Genomic DNA, 20,898 nt, shown 5'->3' on the forward strand with positions numbered 1-20,898 from the left:
ACCTTCAGATCGGCTTCTCTCCACAGCATATGAACCACACTGCTTCTCATTCTCTCCTATTGCTCTACCCAAGACCTTTCATTGGAATGGTGCCCGCCAGCTTTTTTTTTTTTCCTTTGGTGGCTGTCATGCAGCTTTGTGGTGATATTCTGTTTGTGTTCAAACAAATAAAAATTGCCTGAAGATCAGAGGGTAGAGCCAGCCACTAGTTAAACATAGAGGCCTACAGGTCTGTACAGACAGACATGAAGTTATAAGGCGGAGCAAATAGAGGAGCAAAAGGCGGGAAGAGGCAGAAGCTTGGCCCTTTTTTGGTTGAGAAATTACTAAGGTAAGAGTTGGCTGTGGCTTGTCCTTTCGGTTCTGATCCTTCAGCATTTACCAATATCTGACTTTGGGTTTTTATTATTAAGACTAATTAGAATTCATGCAACAACTGATACCCAACTTTAGGGCCACTTACCTCTGGCTTTGCAGCCCTTGGCACACACTGGAGATGTTTGGGGAGTGGGGGTACTCCTGCTGGAGGCACTGTTACAGTGGTTAGGTTTTATTTTGCTTTTCCTCTCAAGCCTCTGAGTGATTTTGGGAATTTCCTGTTGTATTTCTCTACAACAGCCTCCAGCTGCCACCTGAACTCCAGAAACACCTGGCCTCCAAACGCCATGGGATTTACCAGCCTTAGACGGGCTGGTTCTGCTATAGAGCAGCTGCCACACACGTACTTCTTCCACACAATCCCATGTAGTTTTTAGACAGCTGGCTCCCCTCCCCAATTGGCTGTGGGTTTCCCCTAAACCTCTCTCCTCACTCAGGCTGTGCACTGCTGGTAGTCTCCTCCCAGACAGGCTTTCCTCACATCCCACCATCACTGTCAACAAATTTAGTGAAACAATTGAGAATTCTTAAAGGAAGGTATTAGTTAAAAGAAATTTTCCTACATTAAAAAATTGGGAAACACTATTATGATGGACAGAGTTAGATCTCTGTATGAATGAACAGTTGATATTTTAAAATTGAAACAATTAAGTGAAGGGATAATCAACTGAATCGAGAATGGCATAATGTTAATAATCATTTTGATACTTTTTATTGCTGGTTTAATAAATCTTGGTTTATCCTTTTATAACTTTTTAAAATAGGTTGATATGAGTGTCATGATACAGGACTTAGAAAACTCATTAAAACAGATCATAGAGATATTTAGATCCAGACAGAGGAATTTAAAATGAACCAATCTCAGCACTGCACTTTAAGGTTAGAGAGGAACAGCCTAAGGTTTCAAATAGCCAGCTTTAAATTATCCAGTAACCTTACAAGAACAACTGCCAAATGATAGATATCCCCAAGGCTGTGCAAGAGCTGAATGATCTTCTGTGGAAATGTTAGATTTAAGGAAATTCAAGGAAGCAATAGTCTCATATGGCATGCATTCACCTTTTGTGAATCAGATCTTAAACTAATGGTCAATTTGTAATAGAATTATTCCTCAAGACTGGAGAGACTTGGTTACAGCAGTCTTGGAGCCTGGTCCTCAATTACAATGAAGGACCTGATGGAAAGATGAGACAACAAAGTAGGGCTAGAGGAATGGAAATCTCCCAAGACCAACTTCTTGGACAGGGAGATTATGCTAATGTACAAAAGCAATCTCTATGTGATGACCACACCTTGGCTGTATGCCATACAGCAGCTTTTCATGCTTGGGACAGAACTGGAGAAATAGGAAAGAAAATTGAGTCACATTTACTAAAGTTATATAGGATCCAAAGGAAACCTTCAGAGATTTCTTACAAAGAATGACTTCAGCAATAAATAATACCAAATTCAGAAGCTAGATAAACGATAATTGAATCTCTGGCTTTTGAAAATGCTGATATACAATGCAAACGAGGTAATTAGGCCAATAAAGGCAAGATCAGTACTGTCGGGGGAACAGATCTGAGATATAATCAATATTGAATCTCATGACAATGATGATGTTTGGATAGAGAGGTGATTTCCAGATGTTTGAAGAAAGAAATCATAGTGCTCTAGAATCTTGCATACAAACTGGCCTCTTCAGGAGGTAATTGTTCAGCTTTTAGGGACTGGAACGCAATCTTAGGTAAAACAGACCACAAGATGGGTCAAAGGTATAGGGCCAGAAGGACAGAGAGGAAAATTAAAGCCTTATGTAGCTAACAATGAATTTGTGAGGATATGATTTGTTACAGAAACGAAATACCCAGATCAACATTCCTCCAATCTTAGAAACAAACCATAAATTAGTGTATGTTTCCAGGCAAAGTATTAGAAGGTACCATAAAGCACAGTCAGCGACCATTCAGAGGCACCAACAGTGCTAACTGTAAAATGGTTGATAGACAAGCCCATATGGGTTGAGCAAAAGCCTTCAACAACAAAGAAACTGCAGGCCTTAGAATAGCTGGTACAGGAGTGGTTAAATGCTCAGCATGCTGAAGAATCTACCAGTCCTTGGATTTCTCCTGTATTTGTTGTTAAAAAGAAATTTGGAAAATGGTAAGTGGTGACAAATCCAAGAGCTGTCAACAAGGTGATGCAGCCAATGGGCTCTCTACAGGCTGGCACTCCTTTGCAATCCCTATTACCTAAAGGATGGCCACTCATGGTTATTGATTTAAAAAATGGTGCCTTCACTATACTTTTACAAGAATAAGACAGAAAAATTTGCCTTCATGGTATTTACTTATAATAATTCTCAGATTGTTAAGAGAGATCAATGGAAAATTCTCCCACAGAGAATGTAAAATAGTCCCACCCTGCGCCAATATTTTGTATAACAGCCATTAAAAATGATATACAATCAATTTTCTCAGTCCATAGTTTGCTGTTACATGGATGACATCTTCCTAGCTGATTCAAATGTAAATACTTTAGAAAGAATGTTTAAAGAAGAAAGTTTTGCTTTCTTAGGGATTACAAGTTGGTTCTGAAAAATACAAAGAAGAGACTATTAATTATTTAAAATATAAAATAGGTTTAAAGACTAATTGGACTCCAAAAGGTGCAAATTAGAAGATATCAACTGCAGACTCTTAATGATTTCTGGAGATTGCTAGGAGACACGTCCTATCTCCGGCCCACTACTGAGGGTGAAAAACAAACTGAGTAATTTGCTCAAAACTTTAGGTAGTAACAAGAATTTAAATAGTCCAAGAGAATTATCAGATGAAGCTGAGAGAGAATTGGCTTTGGTGGAAGAGAAATTACAGAAGGCACATGTAGATTGTGTGGCTCTGAAGCTTAACTGCATCCTGGTTATATTACCCTCCAAACATTCTCCTATAAGAATTTTAATGCAGAGGTAAGATATTATCTTAGAATGAATCTTTTTTTTTAAGATTTATTTATTTATTATGTATACAACATTCTGCCTCCATGTATGCCTGCCAGAGGAGGGCGCCAGATCCCATTACAGATGGTTGTGAGCCACCATGTGATTGCTGGTAATTGAACTCAGGACCCCTGGAAGAGCAGCCAGTGCTCTTAACCACTGAGCCATCTCCCCAGCCCCCTTAGAATGAATCTTTAAACCACATAAACCAAGAAAAAAATTAAAAACTCATGTGGAAAAGGTCTCTGAGTTAATTCTTTTTTTTAATTTTTTTGGTATTTAATGTTATTTAATGGTTCTCCATTATTAGATCACTGAAAGAGCTTTTTACAAAAATTGTAACACATTTCCTTATAATGTGTAACAAAAATTAACTAGATTCCAGCAATCATATATTCCCACCCCAAGTTTAACATTAGTAAATCATTCAAGCTTTTTTCCTCCAAATTAAATGATCCTGTTAGCTTACAATTTGTACATGTTAATTTATAAAATAAATGCATATCTTCATGGATAAATTTACACATATTTTTTAAAAAATTACTTTATAACAGTAAAGTTGGCTATTGCAAAAGAAAAACAGTTTTAGAACATATTTCTCTAAGATTCGAAGCAGTACAGTAAATGAATTTAAAAAGGCTGCTTCGGGGAAGAAAACATAAACAAGTCTGCAGGCTTGTTCTATCCTACAAGGTGCTTGATGGACAGGGAGTGGGCTGCACTCACAGAGATCAGTGGGAAAGGAAGGTGGGGAAGAGGTGCCAAGGCTCCCAGAAGTCGCTGCTGGAGGTATTCTAAATGAAACATTTTATTATTAACGTGATATTTAAGATAGAATTGCAGGACAGGAGTTAATCATCTCTTGTCTTTATATGTGCTTAATTCTTAAACTTCAAGACTCCCAAAGAATAAAAATCAATTTAGTTATGGAAAGGGAAGTGAGGGAGGCTTATCTAACAAATGTTGAGAAATTTTCTCATGAGAAAAATGCTAGGATTCAAAGGAATAAGAGCTAAACTTTCAGATTACTAGTAGAAGTCCTCTGAGTTAATTCTAAAGGAAAAATTAAGACTTCGTCAATTGGCCGGAATAGACCTAGTATAAATTGCAGTACCATTCACTGTAACATGAGGGCCAGCTCGTTGGGGTTTCTGTCCCGCCCAGTACCCCAACAAGCCAGCAAGTCCCAAGGAAAATCACACGGAGTCTACATCAGGTTATAAACTGATTGGCTCATCAGGTCAGGCTTCTTGTTAACTCTTATAACTTATGTTAACCCATTATTCTCATCTATGTTAGCCATAATGGCTCCGTACCTTTCTCAGCTGGGCAAGTTACATGCTGCCTCTTCGGTGGCCTGCACAGGAGTGGCTGAGAGAGAGCTTCTGCTTCCAGAATACTCCCAGTCTCTTTGCTCCACCCCTACTTCCTGTCTGGCTTTCCCGCCTATACTGCCTGCCTGGCCAATCAGCGTTTTATTAAAATATGATTGACAGAATACAGATAATTCTCCCGCACCAATTCACTAATGATGAAATTGACAAATTGTGGGCAGAAAGTGAAACTTGGCAAAGAGTTTGCAGTAATTTTTTGGGGAGAGATTAGCAACAACTATCCCCAAAGCAAGAGAATTAAACTTATGAAGAGAATTAACTGGATCCTTCCTCACATTGTACAGGACACACCAATAACTGGAGCCCCTACATTCTATACTGATACAAACAAATCAGGAAAGGGAGGTAACAAATAAAAAGATTTAGGAAAAGTGGATGAAAGGCCTTATGTGTCTGTACAAAAGTCAGAATTATATGCTATTCTCATGGTACTAAGGGATTTTAAAATCCCTTTCAACATAGTTACTGAAAGAGTTGTTTTACATACCGAAACTGTTGAATTTATACCAGATGATACAGAACTGAATTTATTATTTATTCAGTTATAAGAAATAATCAGGAAAATGAACTGTCCCAAATATATAACACATAATCCTATCTCATATGGGTCTGCCAGTAGCCTCTAGCAAAAAGTAATGAAGAAACTCATCAACTATTGATAGGAAATGCGCTGGAGGCCTCAGAAGAAAAAAAAAACTAACAAAAACACCCCATCATGTCAATAACAAAGGTTCAAAAGAAAGCTTTTTCATTATGTAGAAACAAGCCAAGAAAATTATAATGGAATGTCCTAGTTATTTCTTCTCATTATATAGTTTTTATTTTAGATGAACATTATTGTTTAAAAAAAAGTCCAACTGGAATAAAATCCATTTTTAAAAACAACACAGCATCAGTATCAGTATAGTTAATGAACTGGCTTCAGCAGACCAACCACAAGACAGGTCTCTATTATCCACAGCAAGCCACTGGAGCAAAGTAAAATATGTTTAAGCACACAAGTCTATGAAAAAACTTCATAGTTCCCATGGGGACATGATTTTCGTCAGACAGTTCCCGGCATTTTGCATTAAGGGCACTGCAGCATGAGCTGCAGGCAGTGTCCAGACAAACCCATCTGTAAGGCCATTGGAATGAACAATCAGAAGTTTACTTTAAAAAGGGACAAAGACGGAGTATAAAGTTGTACTTTCTGGCATCTGGCATACATCTCAAGACACAAAGTTAAAATCAGGAAATCCTGAAAACCAATGCTTGCTGATTTCCATTTCTGTACTCAGTTGTTTAGTTTCTTTCTGATGAACATGGCACTCAAATTTTATTAGTATCTCCTGACCTGCTATGTCCTTCTGAATCAAGGGATTTCCTTTTCAGACAGTCTTCTCTGCCACTGGATGTAATGAGAAAGATAAATGAAAAGTTTCTTTGTTTGTTTAGTTTTTTTTTAAGTCTAAAAAACTGAATTGTAGAAATTTTGAGATCAATAAACCAATATAATGAAATGCGGTTTTAAAATTCTAGGCTTAGAATCTCATCTTTAAAGATTAAGATTTATTTATAAAAGCATCTAAGTCATAAGCTTGAAGAGAAAGTCTGCTAATTTGGTGTTCTACTGCTCAGAGGAAGATACTTCATAAGCCCTAACAGAGATTCTCAGAATTTGGGACAGTGGTAATTTCTTACTTGGAACAACTCATTGTATACTGCACAACTAAATTCAATGACAGTCAGGGCCGTAACATTTTTTTGTATGCTACTGGATATTGACATGCATGCTTTATTTGAAACTAAGGTGCCAATTTCTCTTTTCCAAGGATGTCTTCAGTTCAAAACAAGATAAAACAGGCTGTCTAAATTTTGTTGAATGCTTAGAGGCTGGTTCACTGTTTTTCTTCCAGGTATTCAAATGTTAGAATACTAGTTAGCTAAATGAGGTATTAAAAAAAAAACCAACAGTCCTTCAAAGGAAATTTATAACAAAGACTGCATAAAATGTCCACATGCAGTAAGAAGCCCTGTGGATTCCCTGACCAGTGTGCAGGGAGATCACTTCAGCATCATCTGAAGAAAGAAGCTAGAACAGGTTCCCAGTGAAACATTGTACAACTAAATGATTTCCATGCTACTCAGTTACAGCACACTTTAGTGTCTGATAACCTCAGACTCTCTTTGAAACTTTTGAGTCCAAATATTGTCCAAAAATAGCACAATGATAATAAAGTAGAGCCACTGATCCACTAATACTGCTGCAAGCAGAAGTCCCTGTGTAACCAAATATCCATGTCCATTTCCACTTCCAGGTCTTAATGTACAGCCAGCCTGTTCTATAAAACCGAGTTCCAGGACTGGCTCCAAAGCAACACAGAGAAACCCTGTCTCAAAAAAAGAAAAAAAAAAAGGAAAAAAAAAAAGGAAAAGAAAAGAAAAAGAAAATAGAAACAGTGAGACTAGAGTGCTTTCTACATGCTGTTTCCAGAGAGGAGGCAGTCAACTTAAAAAGAATACAGCAACTCAGGGATGAGCGAAATTGATAACCACCTAAAAAGATGAAAATGATGTGGTCTTTGTGAATAGATGGGCATTTTTATGAATTTTAAAAGTTAATCAAGCCGGGCGGTGGTGGCGCACGCCTTTAAACCCAGCACTTAGGAGGCAGAGACAGGTGGATCTTTGTGAGTTCGAGACCAGCATAGTCTACAAGAGCTAGTTCCAGGACAGGCTCCAAAGCTACAGAGAAACCCAGTAAAAACAAAAACAAAAACAAACAAACAAACAAAAAAATCAGAATTTAATGATTTTAAAGAACACTGCAAATCAAAGCCCTTTAATAAATGCTACCAACAGAAGAACTTTTGGCCATATAATCCAGGCCACCATCCTTTAATTTTAGTATATCAACCTCTGTTTAATATTCTGCTATCTTTAAATATCCCCAAATATATAAGTCTAGAACTTCATGCCACTGAAGTGCTCAGTTAGGAGTCTAAGATTATGCTGTACCACAGAAAGACTGACACTCATGTGCAAAGAAAGACAGCAGCTTCCAGGACAGGCAGTAAAAGAAGGAAAAACCAGTGAGGTCCTGCGTGTGTCTCAACATCATGGCCTCCCTGTGTGAAGAAAGGAGGCTGCTCTTTTGCTAGGCCATGAGGCTGGAATCCACTTGGTGTTCTGTGTTGGGAGGTCTAGAGTTCCATGGTGCTCTCCGCAGCAGTCGGGCGAGGTGACTCTGAGGCTGGGAAACCTGTGCTTTCAGAGAAGCAGGGAAGGGCCCTCTAGGTATGCTGCAGTCTCTCAGAAATGAAGAGTTCATCAAAGCAATAAACAACGGAAAAAAACTTGTCTTCTTAGACCGATTTTCTGTTATTTTCACTGGCCCACCTGCTCCTGATGAATTGTTGTCATTCGTTTTTCTGTTGCGTTTTGTCATTATATCCCATTCAAGCGTAAAAAAATGCCTCTTTTACATTTATGCTGGATTTTGCACGACTCCAAAAATTTAAAACCATAGTCAATTGCTAACTTCTCCCCTCCTTTCTTTTGACACTTGTCTTTTGTCATTCATATCACATTTGTTAACCAGGATCTTTTTTTTTTTTTAAAGATTTATTTATTATGTACACAGTGTTCAGCCTGCAAGTCAGAAGAGGGCACCAGATCTCATTATAGATGGTTGTGAGCCACCATGCAGTTGCTGGGAATTGAACTCAGTGCTCTTAACCTCTTAGCCATCTCTCCAGTCCCCAGGATCATTCTTTCAACATCTGAAGAGGCATGCTCTTTAGTGCTTCTCGTCCAGTTTTTAATATTGTCAAAGGATTTTTCATTGGTGATGTCATAGACCAGCATAACTCCCATGGCTCCTCTATAGTACGCTGCTGTAATTGTTCAGAATGTTTCTTGACCCGCTGTGTCCCATATCTGAGGTTTAATCTTCTTTCCATCGAGTTCTATAGTTCTGATTTTAAAATTAATCCCAATGGTGGAGATGAAGGTGGTGTTGAAGGCGTCCTCAGAGAACCGGAACAGGAGGCAGGTTTTTGCTGATGCTGGAGTCACCGATGAGCAGCAGTTTGAAAAAATAATCGTATGTCTTCACCATCTTCTCGCTCTGGCCCTCTCTGACCAGGGAAAGCAAGGAGGCAAGGAGGTGGTGGAAAGAGGCATGGAGGGGGGCCTCGGGTGAGGTGGCATGTCCGCCGAGCTGCCTGCGACCTGCCCCGCCTCTCCCTAGTTATTTTTTATACAATCAAACTCCACTACCTGCAGGAAGCAACCCAAAGGGTACTCAAAGGAATGAAATCTGGCAAATGGATGTGTTCCATTTGGTTAATTTGGAAAATTAAAATATGCACACCATACCATTGATACCTATTCAGGTTTTCAATGGGCAACTGCTTTGAGTTTGGAAAAGGCTGATTTGGTAATCATACATTTCCTAGAAGTTATGGTAATCAATTAAGAGTGACAATGCTCCAACATAATCTCTAGTAAAATAAAAGTCTTTTTTTTCTTGCTTATTACATACAAAGCACATTAAAGGTATATCACACAATCCTACAGGGCAGGAAGTTACAGAAAGACCAAATTGAACTCTAAATAAAGACACCCAGAAATAGACTGCATAATGACTTATTAACTTTGAATATTCTAAATGCTAACGAGAAAGAAACAACAACTGCAGAAGGACATAATTATCACATCTATTATCCAATGATAATAGAAAAAACTATGGAATTAATCAGCTTGTCTAATTTAAAGATGTGCAGACCTCAGAATGAAAACCAGGATATATGTTATGTTGGTTGTTTTCATAGGAGGAAAAAAGATATGGACACCACCAAAACTGATAAAGATTCAATGTGAACAAGAGAGACCTCTTAATTAGAAGAGATGCTGGTTCATAAAACAATATGGCCATTCAATCTAATCTATAAAATTAACAAATACTTTTCATTTGATCAGATATAAATTGTCAACAGGGAACTTCCCCAAAATCGGGGATTGGGGAACGGATATGTTTTTTGTCTTTTCAGGAGAATGAAGGAATCCAGCTAAGGAGTTTGAAGACCACTAGACCAATGAAATGTCAGGGTGGGGTGGGGGGAAAGGACAAATCACCCACCCCTCAAAAAATAGAAAAAGAGTAAATTAGCCTATTGGTATTTCACATTTCCAAAGGATAAAATTTCATAAACCTTCCCAAATATTAGTTTCTGCTTTTCTCTATAGACTTATAATGCAAATGCTTTCTGTAGTTCCAGTATAACTGATATTAACACTGACTTTGGAGTTGGAATGTGACTCTCCTTCTCTAAAACCAAGCATGCTTGCTTATTAAAATAAAACGTAAAATCTTGGTTTCGAGTCAGAAGAGCCACCTAATAGGGGACAGAAGAAAAACAAAAATTAATTTATTGTCACTAATCACAAAATCCTTATATTCTGACTCTTATATATATGTGTGTGTGTGTGTAACACTTTTGTCATGATATTAGCGGTTATATAAAGTACTAATTCTAGAAAAAGGCTTCATCTAGCTTCCTGTAGCTGACTTCAGGTTTGAGCCTCTATCAGGTAACTAGAAATTAAATTTTTGTATTCTGGATGTATGTAACGAAGTATGGTCCTTTAATCTCTTTGAGATCTGCTGCACATGACATTTAAAATGCTTAAGTTTTCTGCAGTGAACCAAGACCATGCCAAACAGTGACCTCTGAAGCCTCCAAAAGGAGGATGGCGGGGGCCCCCACAAGGATGATCCCACCAGGACTACGATAATATCACTAAGCTGACAAACACCAGCAACTACTCATACTGAAAATTTTTATTTTTATTAAGATCTCCCTCCCCTGCCGGGCGGTGGTGATACACACTTTTAATGCCAGCACTTGGGAGGCAGAAGCAGAGTTTAAGGCCAGCTGGGTCTACAGAGCTAGTTCCAGGACAGCTAGGGCTACCGCACGGAGAAACCCTGTAGATCTCCCTTCTCGGTATATGTTTGTGAGTACATACCACAGCGCATCTGTGGAAGGCAGAGGCTCCCCCACAGCAGGTCCTGAGAATTGGAAACAGGTGCTTTTAGTAGTTGAGCCATCTCACCAGATTCGGTCCCACCCCACCAGGGTCTATGTATTTTTTTAAATTTTATTGGAAACTGACTTTTTATTTTTTGAAATGAAGTCTTACTGTGTAGCAATAGATAGTCTTGGTCTCACAGAGACTCATTTTGCTTCTTCTTTCCAAATGCTGGGATTAAAGGTTATGTGTTATCACACCTGGCTAGAAACTCACTTTTACTTTTTTGAGATAGGGTTTCTCTGTGTTGACCCAGCTGTCCTAAAACTCACCATGTATGACCAGGCCAGCTTCAAACTCCAAAATATACCTACCTCTGCCTCCAGAGTGCTGAGATTAAAGGTGTGCACCACCAATGTCCAACTAAAAACTGGCTTAATGTGTTACAATTCTGAACCCTTTGCAGACTTCTAAAATGGACCGAATGTACTTTACATTATAATATGGCAATGAGCTTATGGACAAAGGTTAAGGAATGTATATACAGGTGTCAAGTGGACAAGTGGTAGAGTTATGACATTAGTGTTAATTTTCAACTTGACAGAATGAAGACTCAACTGACCGATGGAAGAAAAAGAATAATGCCCATTGCTTGGCTAATTCCAACATAAAACAAGAAAAGCAGGGCAGATGAACAGATCAATGGTAGAGTATATTTTCTCTCCCTCCCTCCTTCCTTCCACTTTCCATGCAGAGCTTCGTGTATTCCAGGCTGCTCTCTAACTCACTGTGTAGCTGAGGATGTCCTTGAGCTTCTGATCTTCCTGCTTTCACCTTGAGTGACAAAGTTACATGCATCTTCTCTGCCTAGTTCATGCTCCTGGTTCATGAAATACTTACTGGGGAACCAATTCAGGCTTTATTCCTGTTAGGCATACACTCTTATCAACTGAGCTACAGTCCCACATCTTGGTGACAATTATTGGGAATGTCTTGTAAATAAATGGTAAAGAACTTGAACCCAGTAGAACTAAGAACAGAAGCGCATCCCCTAAATTCATCATACATAGTTGACTCTTACCAAGAACTGATGTGGACGCGGTACTCACCGACGTGGATGGGGGCTGGGAACACAAGAACTGATGTGGACGCGGTACTCACCAACGTGGATGGGCGCTGGGAACAGTCCGTGCTCATGCTCTCCCGGGGTGTACTCCAGCTTCTCTTTCTTTAATTGGATTAATCGGCTCTTTGGGCTGTGATGAAAAAAGAGTAAGAAACAAAGGCAATTAAATTTCTTCCTGAGGTCAAATGAAAATAAATTATATCTGAAAAGATGATTCAATGTATAAAGGCATTTCCCACCAAGACTGACAACCTGAGTTAGAGCCCTGGAAACTATATTGTTAAAGGAGAATTAACTTCTGAACACTATCTTTTGTCTTCAACATGCATGTATGCCGGCCCCTTTTCAATAAATAAACAGAAAGAAAAAAGTAATCTAATAATGTACTTAAAAAAAAAAAAAACCCTGGGGTTAGAGAAATGGTTCAGCAGTTAACAGCATTGCCTGCTCCTTAGAGAGGACCTGTGTCTGCAACTGGTAAGGACCCGGCCACCTCTGTCCTCTGCAGGTCCTCCCATGTACCTTTGAGCACCTATAAATATGTACATAAATAAAAAAAAAACCTTAAATTCTGGAAATTCCCTTTAAAAAGAGGTTCTTTAACATTCTCTAACAATTTTACAAAAAATTAAATTTAATTTTCTTTTATTCATTTAACAACAGCCCTGGCTGTCCACGTACGATGGTCTGCAGCCCTGACCCCTGGAGCTTATGATGGGAGGAGAGAACTCACAGCTCAGAGCTGTTCGCTGTCTTCCACAAATACGCAAAGTCACTTATACTGATGCAGACACATCATACAAAACATAACAAAACAAAAGGATTTATTCATTTTATGTGTGTTTTGTTTGCATGAGTATGGGTGTCACACAAATGCCTGGTTCTTGTAGAGGCCAGAAAAGGGCAATGGATCCTCTGAAACACTATGTGGGTGTTGGGAACTAAACTCGGGTCCTCTCCAAGATCAGCAAGTGCTCTTAACCACTAAGCCATCTCTCTAGCCATTAAAGATAATTTTTAAATGAATTTATGATTTATTATCAGTATATGTTGCGGTTTTATATTGTTTGGTAAAAAAGTGGGTCCCTAAAGTAGCAGTGATGGTGACAATATTGCTAACAGAAGCCCATCCCTCAGGATTCTCATAAGGCAGGACTGTTTACCAGCTAATTCAAACAGCCTACACCCTGCTATCACAGAAAACACTTTCCCACAAGTTGCTGTTCTTTGCCCCCAGAGATAACCTTAGCATTTTGATCCCCAGTAAACTGTCCTTATACGCACAGAGCAGTCCAGTTTGGGGGTTCACTACCCCTCTCTGACATACACCTATTTTACATGTGTACATACCTGGGTCAGATAAAGTATTCTTGGGTAAAACAGGGTCCTGAGTGTGAAGAGCAGGCCTGTGCTGGAAACTCTACAAGCACACAACACCCTAAGGACTGGGGCTCTTAAATTGAATCTTCTTTCAGTTTTAAACTTTTCTGCTATGTTCAGAGCCTCATGGCCATTTTTATTTTAATTTTTGAGACAGGGTCTCACTGTATATGGTAGTTCTAGCTGGCTAGGACCTTGCTATGTAAGCTAGCTTCAAATTCACAGATATCCACCTGCATGCCTCTCAAGTGATAGGATGAAAGAAAACTTTAAAAGTACACCCTGAACTACTTGGCTGGCTAGGGACTGTTTCAGATTTTTGTTGTTGTTTACATTTTTAAGTAAAAAACTGAATTAAGGCCAGATGTCACAGCTTATGCCTTTAATTCCAGCACTTTGACATAAAACTAGTTTTTAACTTTAAACCATGAATATTTCCTTGATGTTAAAAATCCACACCCCGCTCAATTATGTTCACAGCAGGCTTGTTTGTCATAGTCAGAACCTGGAAACAACCTAAACGCCCCTCGATCGAAGAATGGACAAGGAAAATGTAGTCCATTTACACAATGGAGTACTACACAGCAGAAAAAGATAACGACAGCTTGAATTTTGCAGGAAAATGGATGAAGCTAGAAAACATTATTTTGAGTGAGGTAACCCAGACACAGAAAGACAATTATCACATGTACTCACTCATAGGTGGTTTTTAAACATAAAGCAAAGAAAGCCAGCCTACAAACCACAATTCCAGAGAATTTAGACAACAATGCGGACACTAAGAGATCTAATCTACATGGGAAGTAGAAAGTAGAAAAAGACAAGATCTCCTGAATAAATGAGGAGAATGGGGCCTTGGGGGAGGATTAAAGGTGGGAGGGGAGCAGAAAAAAATGTAGAGCTCAATAAATATCAATAAAAAGAAAAGAATTTAAAAAAGCAAAAAAAAAAAAAAAACAAACCTCAAAACAAACAAACAAACAAAAAACCACACCACACCCCGTGTCCCTAAAAGACAGGGTCTCATGCTGATCTAAAATTCTCTATGTGGTAAGGTGGCTTTTAACATCTCTTCCTCCCTCCTCAGCACCCTCCTGCAGTGCTGGGTAACAGACAAAGGTTAGGAGGCACTAGAAACCAGACTTAAAATTTTCAGCATAAACGATCTACATATCCAGCCCAAAATTTTCTAATTACAATAAACACCAGTGACCTCAGCCACCGCTGGTGGGCTAGTATGCTCTCTCTACACAATTTTAGACTGTGTCAATAAAGTAACTTGATAAGAGTACTTATCAAGTTGTATCAAGGAACTATAAAATTCATCAAACTATTCATCTGAAAATTTAATCTATGAAATTCAAAATACATTTATTTATGCAGAAAATACTATTTAGCTTCATTTTGGGGTTTTAATTGATTAATTAATTTTTTATTTTTATTTTCTTTGGTTTTCAAGACAGGGTTTCGCTGTAGTTGTAGAGCCTGTCCTGGAACTAGCTCTTGTAGACCGGGCCGGCCTTGAACTCACAGAGATCCTTCTGTCTCTGCCTTAATCCTCCTGCCTCTGCTTCCAGAGTGCTGGCATTTCAGGTGTATACCACCACACCTAGCTTTCATTTTTATTTTTAAACAACAAAAGGCATAATTAGACTCCAACCGACAGAATGGAAGTAGAAGAGAGAGGCTAAACATCAGGGATGATAATTATAATCAGTAACACAGTGTAGCATCAACAGTCCAGTGAGTACTCAGGTACTTGAGAGACTGGTACATATACAATACACATCACACATATATAATGCTATAATATACTGGGTTTTGGTAGTGAAAAAAATATTTTGTTCAGGCACAGTGGTTAAAGGTGCCTGCCACCCAGCCTGTGGTGGCAGAGAGAAGACTGGATTACACAAATGTAGAAGTAAAAATTGTAAAGCTATTGTGGATAATAGGAATAAGAAGATATAAGCTTTCAGTCGCTACTACTTACTCTGTGGTTTTGTAAACATCAGAATACAGCCCAGCTCTCTGGTACTTTTTCTTTGGAGGACGTGGGGCCTTCTTTTCTCGTGGGATGAGAGCCAGCACAGGCTGCAAGGTACTTTCAGGTTCAGAAGGTTCGATGGGGGTTTCAAGAGGAATGGGAATTTCAGCTGGTGTTTCTATAAAGCTAGAAAAAAATAATTTGAAGATGTTATTGTGAAAAATAATTATACACTCACATACATATGTATATTTGTTGTAATTTTTGAGGCAGAGTCTTAGTCTTGAACCTGCTATGTAGACAATAAAGAATGATCTTAAGATCCTGATTCTTGTGGCTCCTATTCTCATGCACTGACTGTACAGCCATGCATCAGGCATGTTGATACCCATTTTAATGCCAGAGGCAATCACCGTTCTATGAGCTGGTGGACAGCTTGGTCTATACTACAGAGTTCTAGGCTAGCCAAAGCTACACAGTAAGACCCTGTCTTAAAAAAGAAAAAAAAGCACTCAGGAGGCAGGTGGATCTCTGTGAGTTCAAGGCCAGCCTGGTTTACAAGAGCTAGTACCAGGACAGGCTCCAAAGCTACAGAGAAACCCTACCTTGAAAAACTAAAAACTAAAACCTAAATAAATAAATAAAACAAGTTGGGTGGATGGCTCACACATTTAAAACCCAGCACTCAGGAGGCAGAAGCAGGCAGATTTGAGTTTGAGACCAGTCTGGTCTACAGTGCAAATGCCAGGACAGCCAGGGCTACACAATGGAACCCTGTCTTGGAGGGTGGGGGTAAACAAACAAAAACAAAAAGAAACACCAAGACACATAGATGCACTGGTTAGTGCTTTTAATCCTACTGCTTAAGAAGTTGAGCCAGAAGGCTAAGAGAGATGAATTAGCAGTTAAGAATTGCTCTTTCAGAGGACCTGGCTTCAAGTTGAAGCACCCACATAGTAATTCACAACTGTCTGTAACTCCAGCTCCAGGGGATCTGATAGCTACACACAGACACACATGCAGGCAAAACAACAATGCACATAAAATAAAGACAAATAAATTCACTAAAACAAAAAAGGAGTCGATGCAGAAATATAAGTGCAAAGTCATTCTTAGCAATGAGTCTCACAGCTGTAATCCCAGATCCTAGACGCTAATGAAGAAAGACATCCATGTGAAATTAGCCTATCATACAGGGTATGACTGTATCTAACCAAACAACAAAAATTTTCAAAGTAAACCTGATGGCAGTACAAGTCTATAAACAAAACTACTACCTAGGCGGAGGCTGAGTAAAGTCAAGTTCAATGCCTATTTGGACAATTTACTGAGAACTTTCCTAAAAATTAACACCACAGCCAGGCGGTGCTGGTGTATGCCTATAATCCCAGCACTGGAGAGGCAGAGGCAGGCAGATCTCTGTGAGTTCGAGGCCAGCCTGATCTATCTACAAGAGCTAGTTCCAGGACAGGCTCCAAAGTCACAGAGAAACCTTGTCTCAAAAAACAAACAAACAAAAAAAATTAACACCACACACACACACATTCATATCTACCTCTTTGGTCCTCAAACATTATATATTAAACAAATCTACTGGCTGTGATACACACCAGTAGGGTACACAGAAGAGAAGGATCACAAGTTCAAGGCCATCCTAGGCTCAAAGGACTAGAGCAACAGCTCAGTAGTTAAGAGTACATCTTGCTCTTTTAGAAGACCAATTTAAAACAAACAATCAAACAAACAAAAAACCAGCTTGGAACTATAACTAGGTTGTAGTTCAATGTGTTACAACATTTAAATAGCTATGGATAAAATCTCTTTAAATTTGATAAAAGTATAAACTTGAAGTTATATGAATCTAAGTTACCATGCGGAAGATCAACTCAAAACAAAGCAAACGATAATAAATGTACTGAAAGTCATCAATGAAGAAAACAAGACAGTGAGAGGAAGCAGGATATAAGAATTTCAAGGTTAGAAGCCAGGAGCAAATCCAGTCCTGGGAGCCAACCCACTCCTGGGACACTGGCAGACCAGGATTGATCCAACGACCTGACTGGAATCTGCGATCTCCACCGGAACAGGAGTGGGACTGAAGCAGCTACCTAGGACACAGAGAGAACAAGCTCCACCAGGAGCAGAAGCAAGAAGCAAACCCAGTCCTGGGAAATGGGTGGATCAGGATTGAGCCAGCAACTAGATCCAGAGTCAACGATCTCCACCAGAACAGGTACAAGGGAGTAAACACTGAGCAAGTGAGCCATAGCCAGAGACTTCAAGGAAGTAGACCTAAGCCAAAACCCTGGTGGGTCTGGGCAAGAGTCTAGTACCTCCCAGGAACTAGGCTGGAGCCAGGACCTCTGTCAGTCTGGGCGCGAGTTAACCTGGGTCCTCCGAGAAAAGAGGCAGAAACCAAAGATCTCGGCGGGGCCAGGCACAAGTCCAGGACCTTAGAAAGAGTAGGCCTGAGCCAGGTCCTCTGTGGGTTCCGGCATTGGTCTGGAACATCAAGGGGAATAGGCAGGAACCTGAAACCCCTGCGGGTCTGAGCTCGAGTCTGGGGCCTCTGCGGAAGTAAGCAGGTCCTCTGTGGGGGTTTGGTTGCACCCAAGCATGGGACCTCCGAGGCAGTAGACCGGAGCCAGAAACCTTTCCAGGTCCAACTCTAACCCAGGGACTTCTGCAGGAGGAGATCCAGACCAGGATTTACAGAAACAAATCAAAGCCAGCAGCCTAGGCCAAAGTACACCCGAAACAGCAAACTCCAAGGGAGCAGACCAAAGCACCTCCAGGAACAGGAGTAATCAACAGGGTAACTAGAACTGTGACACTGACTGTACCACGAGGAGCAACCATCTGAGCTTTGGACTCACTGGCACCTAGAACATTATTCAACAGAATCTCAGACAGCCCCAACCACACCTATTAGAGGAAAAGATGAGTAGAAAAGGTAAGATCACATGCTATACCACAAAGAGAAACACAACACCAGTAAAACCTAAAGACCCTACAACAGCAAGACCTGAACAACCAAAAAATGGATGAACCAGAAGAAAATGACCTAAAAAATAACTTCAAGAGAATGTTTGAAATTCTTAAACATGAAAAGAGAAATTCCCTTAAAGAAATTGAGGAAAAGATCATAGAAGGACAAAACAAGATATTCCATGACAAATCTAGATTTCACCAATACCTAGCCATAAACCCAGCCCCACACAAAATACTAGAAGGAAAACTCCAAACCAAGGAAGATGGCTACACAAACAAAAACACAGACAATTGATGATCTCATTACAGTAAGTCTCAAAGAAGAAAAAAATACACAAATTAACATCACCAACGATGAAAACTGAATTAACAGGAGATAGCAACCCCTGGTCATTAATATCCCTTAATGTAAATGGACTCAACTCATCTAAAAAAAGGCACAGGCTAACAGACTGGATACAAAAACAGAATCCATCCCTCTTCTGCATACAAGAAATATATGTCAACCTCAAAGACAGACACTGTCTCAGAGTAAAAAGTTGGGAAAAAAATATACCAATCGAATGGACCTAAGAAACAAGCAGGTGTAGCTATCCTAATATCTAACAAAATAGACTTCAGTCAAAAGAGACAAAGAAGGACATTTCATATTAGTCACAAGAAAAATCCATCAAGAGGAATTTTCAATACTGAACATCTATGCCCCAAATACAAGGGCACCCTCATATGTGAAAGAAACACTTCTAAAGCTTAAATCATACATTAAATCCCACACACTAATAGTGGGAGACTTCAACACTCCCCTCTCAACACTAGACAGGTCAATCAGACAAAAAATGAACAGAGAAATAAGAGAACTAACAGATGTTATGACTCAAATGGACTTAACAGACATCTATATAGAATATTCCATCCAAACAGAAAAGAATATACCTTCTTAGCACCTCATGGAACCTTCTCAAAAATTGACCACATAGCTGGGCAGTGGTGGCACACGCATTTAATCCCAGCACTCGGGAGGCAGAAGCAGGCAGATCTCTGTGAGTTTGGGGCCAGCCTGGTCTACAACAGCTAGTTCCAGGACAGGCTTCAAAACTAGAGAAACCCTGTCTCGAAAAACAAACAACAACAACAAAAAAATTGACCACATACTCGATAACAAAACAAACCTCAACAAATAAAAAAAAAAATCAATATTAGTATAGCTCTGATTGACCTTAAAACTCCAGATTGTTCTTCAACCTGGAATCATTGGCTGGGCGTGGTGGCACACGCCTTTAATCCCAACACTCAGGAGGCAGGACCAGACTGACCTCTGTGAGTTTAAGGCCAGTCTCATCTACAAAACAAGCAAACGAACAAAAAAAGAAAACAGCCTACAGATTCAGTTATGAAGCCAGGCTGTTGTGCACACCTTTAATCTCAGCAGTTAGGGGGCAGAGGCAGGTGAATCTCGGTGATTGAGGCCAGCCTCAAATCAAAGCTACAAAGCAAGTTCCAGGACAGTCAGAGATACACAGAGAAATCACGTCTCAAAAAACAAAAAAAAAAAAAAACCCCAAAAAAAAACAAAAAAAAAAGAAGAAAGAAAGAAAGAAGGAAAAGAAAAGAAAGAAAGATTCAGTTACATAAATGTAGTACACTTTGGAGACACTTAAGCTCGTCTTGGAGAATTAGCTCATCAATGAAGATGCCAACTGCTAAGCCCAATGAGCCAAGTTTGATGTCTGGGACCCACGTAGTGGAAGAGATCTCACAGACTGTTCTTGGGGTTCCCCTACACCTGCCATCGTATGCATACACACATATAGAAGACAAATAAACAAGAAAATAAAGAAGTTAGAGTGCTGTTATTTAGACCACATTATCTTAAGAAAGAAATTACCTTTTATTGTTTTCTTGTTCTTCTTCCTCTGGTATTGTCTTCTGCTTTTTCCTAGTTTGTTCTTCTAACAGCCAATTTTTCCTCTTCAACCCCTTCTTATGTTCTGAATTAAGATTCACACTCTGAACCACAGCCTCGATAACATCAGTAACTGTGTCTGGACTTAGGCGCAGTGCTACTTCTTCACCTTCATTCAAGTCTGGGTTGACCAACTGGGCAGCCTGGAATGCTTGCATTGATACCACGGCTTGGAGGGGACATTTCCGAGGTCGACCTGGTCTGCGTTTCACAAAATTGTTCCCTGTCCTGGCCTGCCTTTGAAGTTTTTTGGCTTTTAAAATTTTATTGACGTGGTCCAGGTTTTTCTTGGTGGCCAAGATTTTGTCATAATTGCACATTTTCCGAGCTTGGCGCTGCATAGCTTCAACTACACTTCTCTTGATATGATGGGGAGAACATCGGCTTGCTAACTTTTCAGAAAGGAGTGGAACATCATTATTACAAGAGTCACCTGGGACTGCAGATACTAGAAGACTATCTGATTTACCTAGGGCTCGCTCTTTGCTATAGCTGTGGCCTGGACTGGAGGAAGGAGGTACAGACACAGTTGCAATTGCGGCATCGGTATTTTTCTCCACGGACTCTTGCTCATCATGTTGTACTATCCGCTGCAACAGACTGTCTACAGAGTCATCCACAGACGCAACCAATCTGGGACTTCTGGAGGGAATTCCATTCACTAAAAGAGACAACACAGCACAC

At 39.7% G+C, this 20,898-nt stretch overlaps 1 protein-coding gene across 4 annotated transcripts in view; it reads right to left on the reverse strand.

The window, feature by feature from the left end:
- Ash1l (ASH1 like histone lysine methyltransferase) overlaps nt 1-20,898 on the reverse strand; it is a 147,546-nt gene that overhangs the window by 60,733 nt on the left and 65,915 nt on the right. For all 4 annotated transcript variants that reach the window (XM_087897354.1, XM_087897355.1, XM_087897353.1 and 1 more), the window contains exons 5-7: nt 20,137-20,875; nt 15,267-15,446; nt 11,932-12,026 (exon numbers count right to left, since the gene is read on the reverse strand). In XM_087897354.1, coding sequence (XP_087753480.1) covers nt 11,932-12,026; nt 15,267-15,446; nt 20,137-20,875 — 1,014 coding nt within the window. The remainder of the gene's footprint in view (nt 1-11,931; nt 12,027-15,266; nt 15,447-20,136; nt 20,876-20,898) is intronic.

Source organism: Myodes glareolus, chromosome 17, assembly GCF_982192425.1.
Source record: "Myodes glareolus chromosome 17, mMyoGla1.1, whole genome shotgun sequence".
NCBI lineage: Eukaryota > Metazoa > Chordata > Mammalia > Rodentia > Cricetidae > Myodes > Myodes glareolus.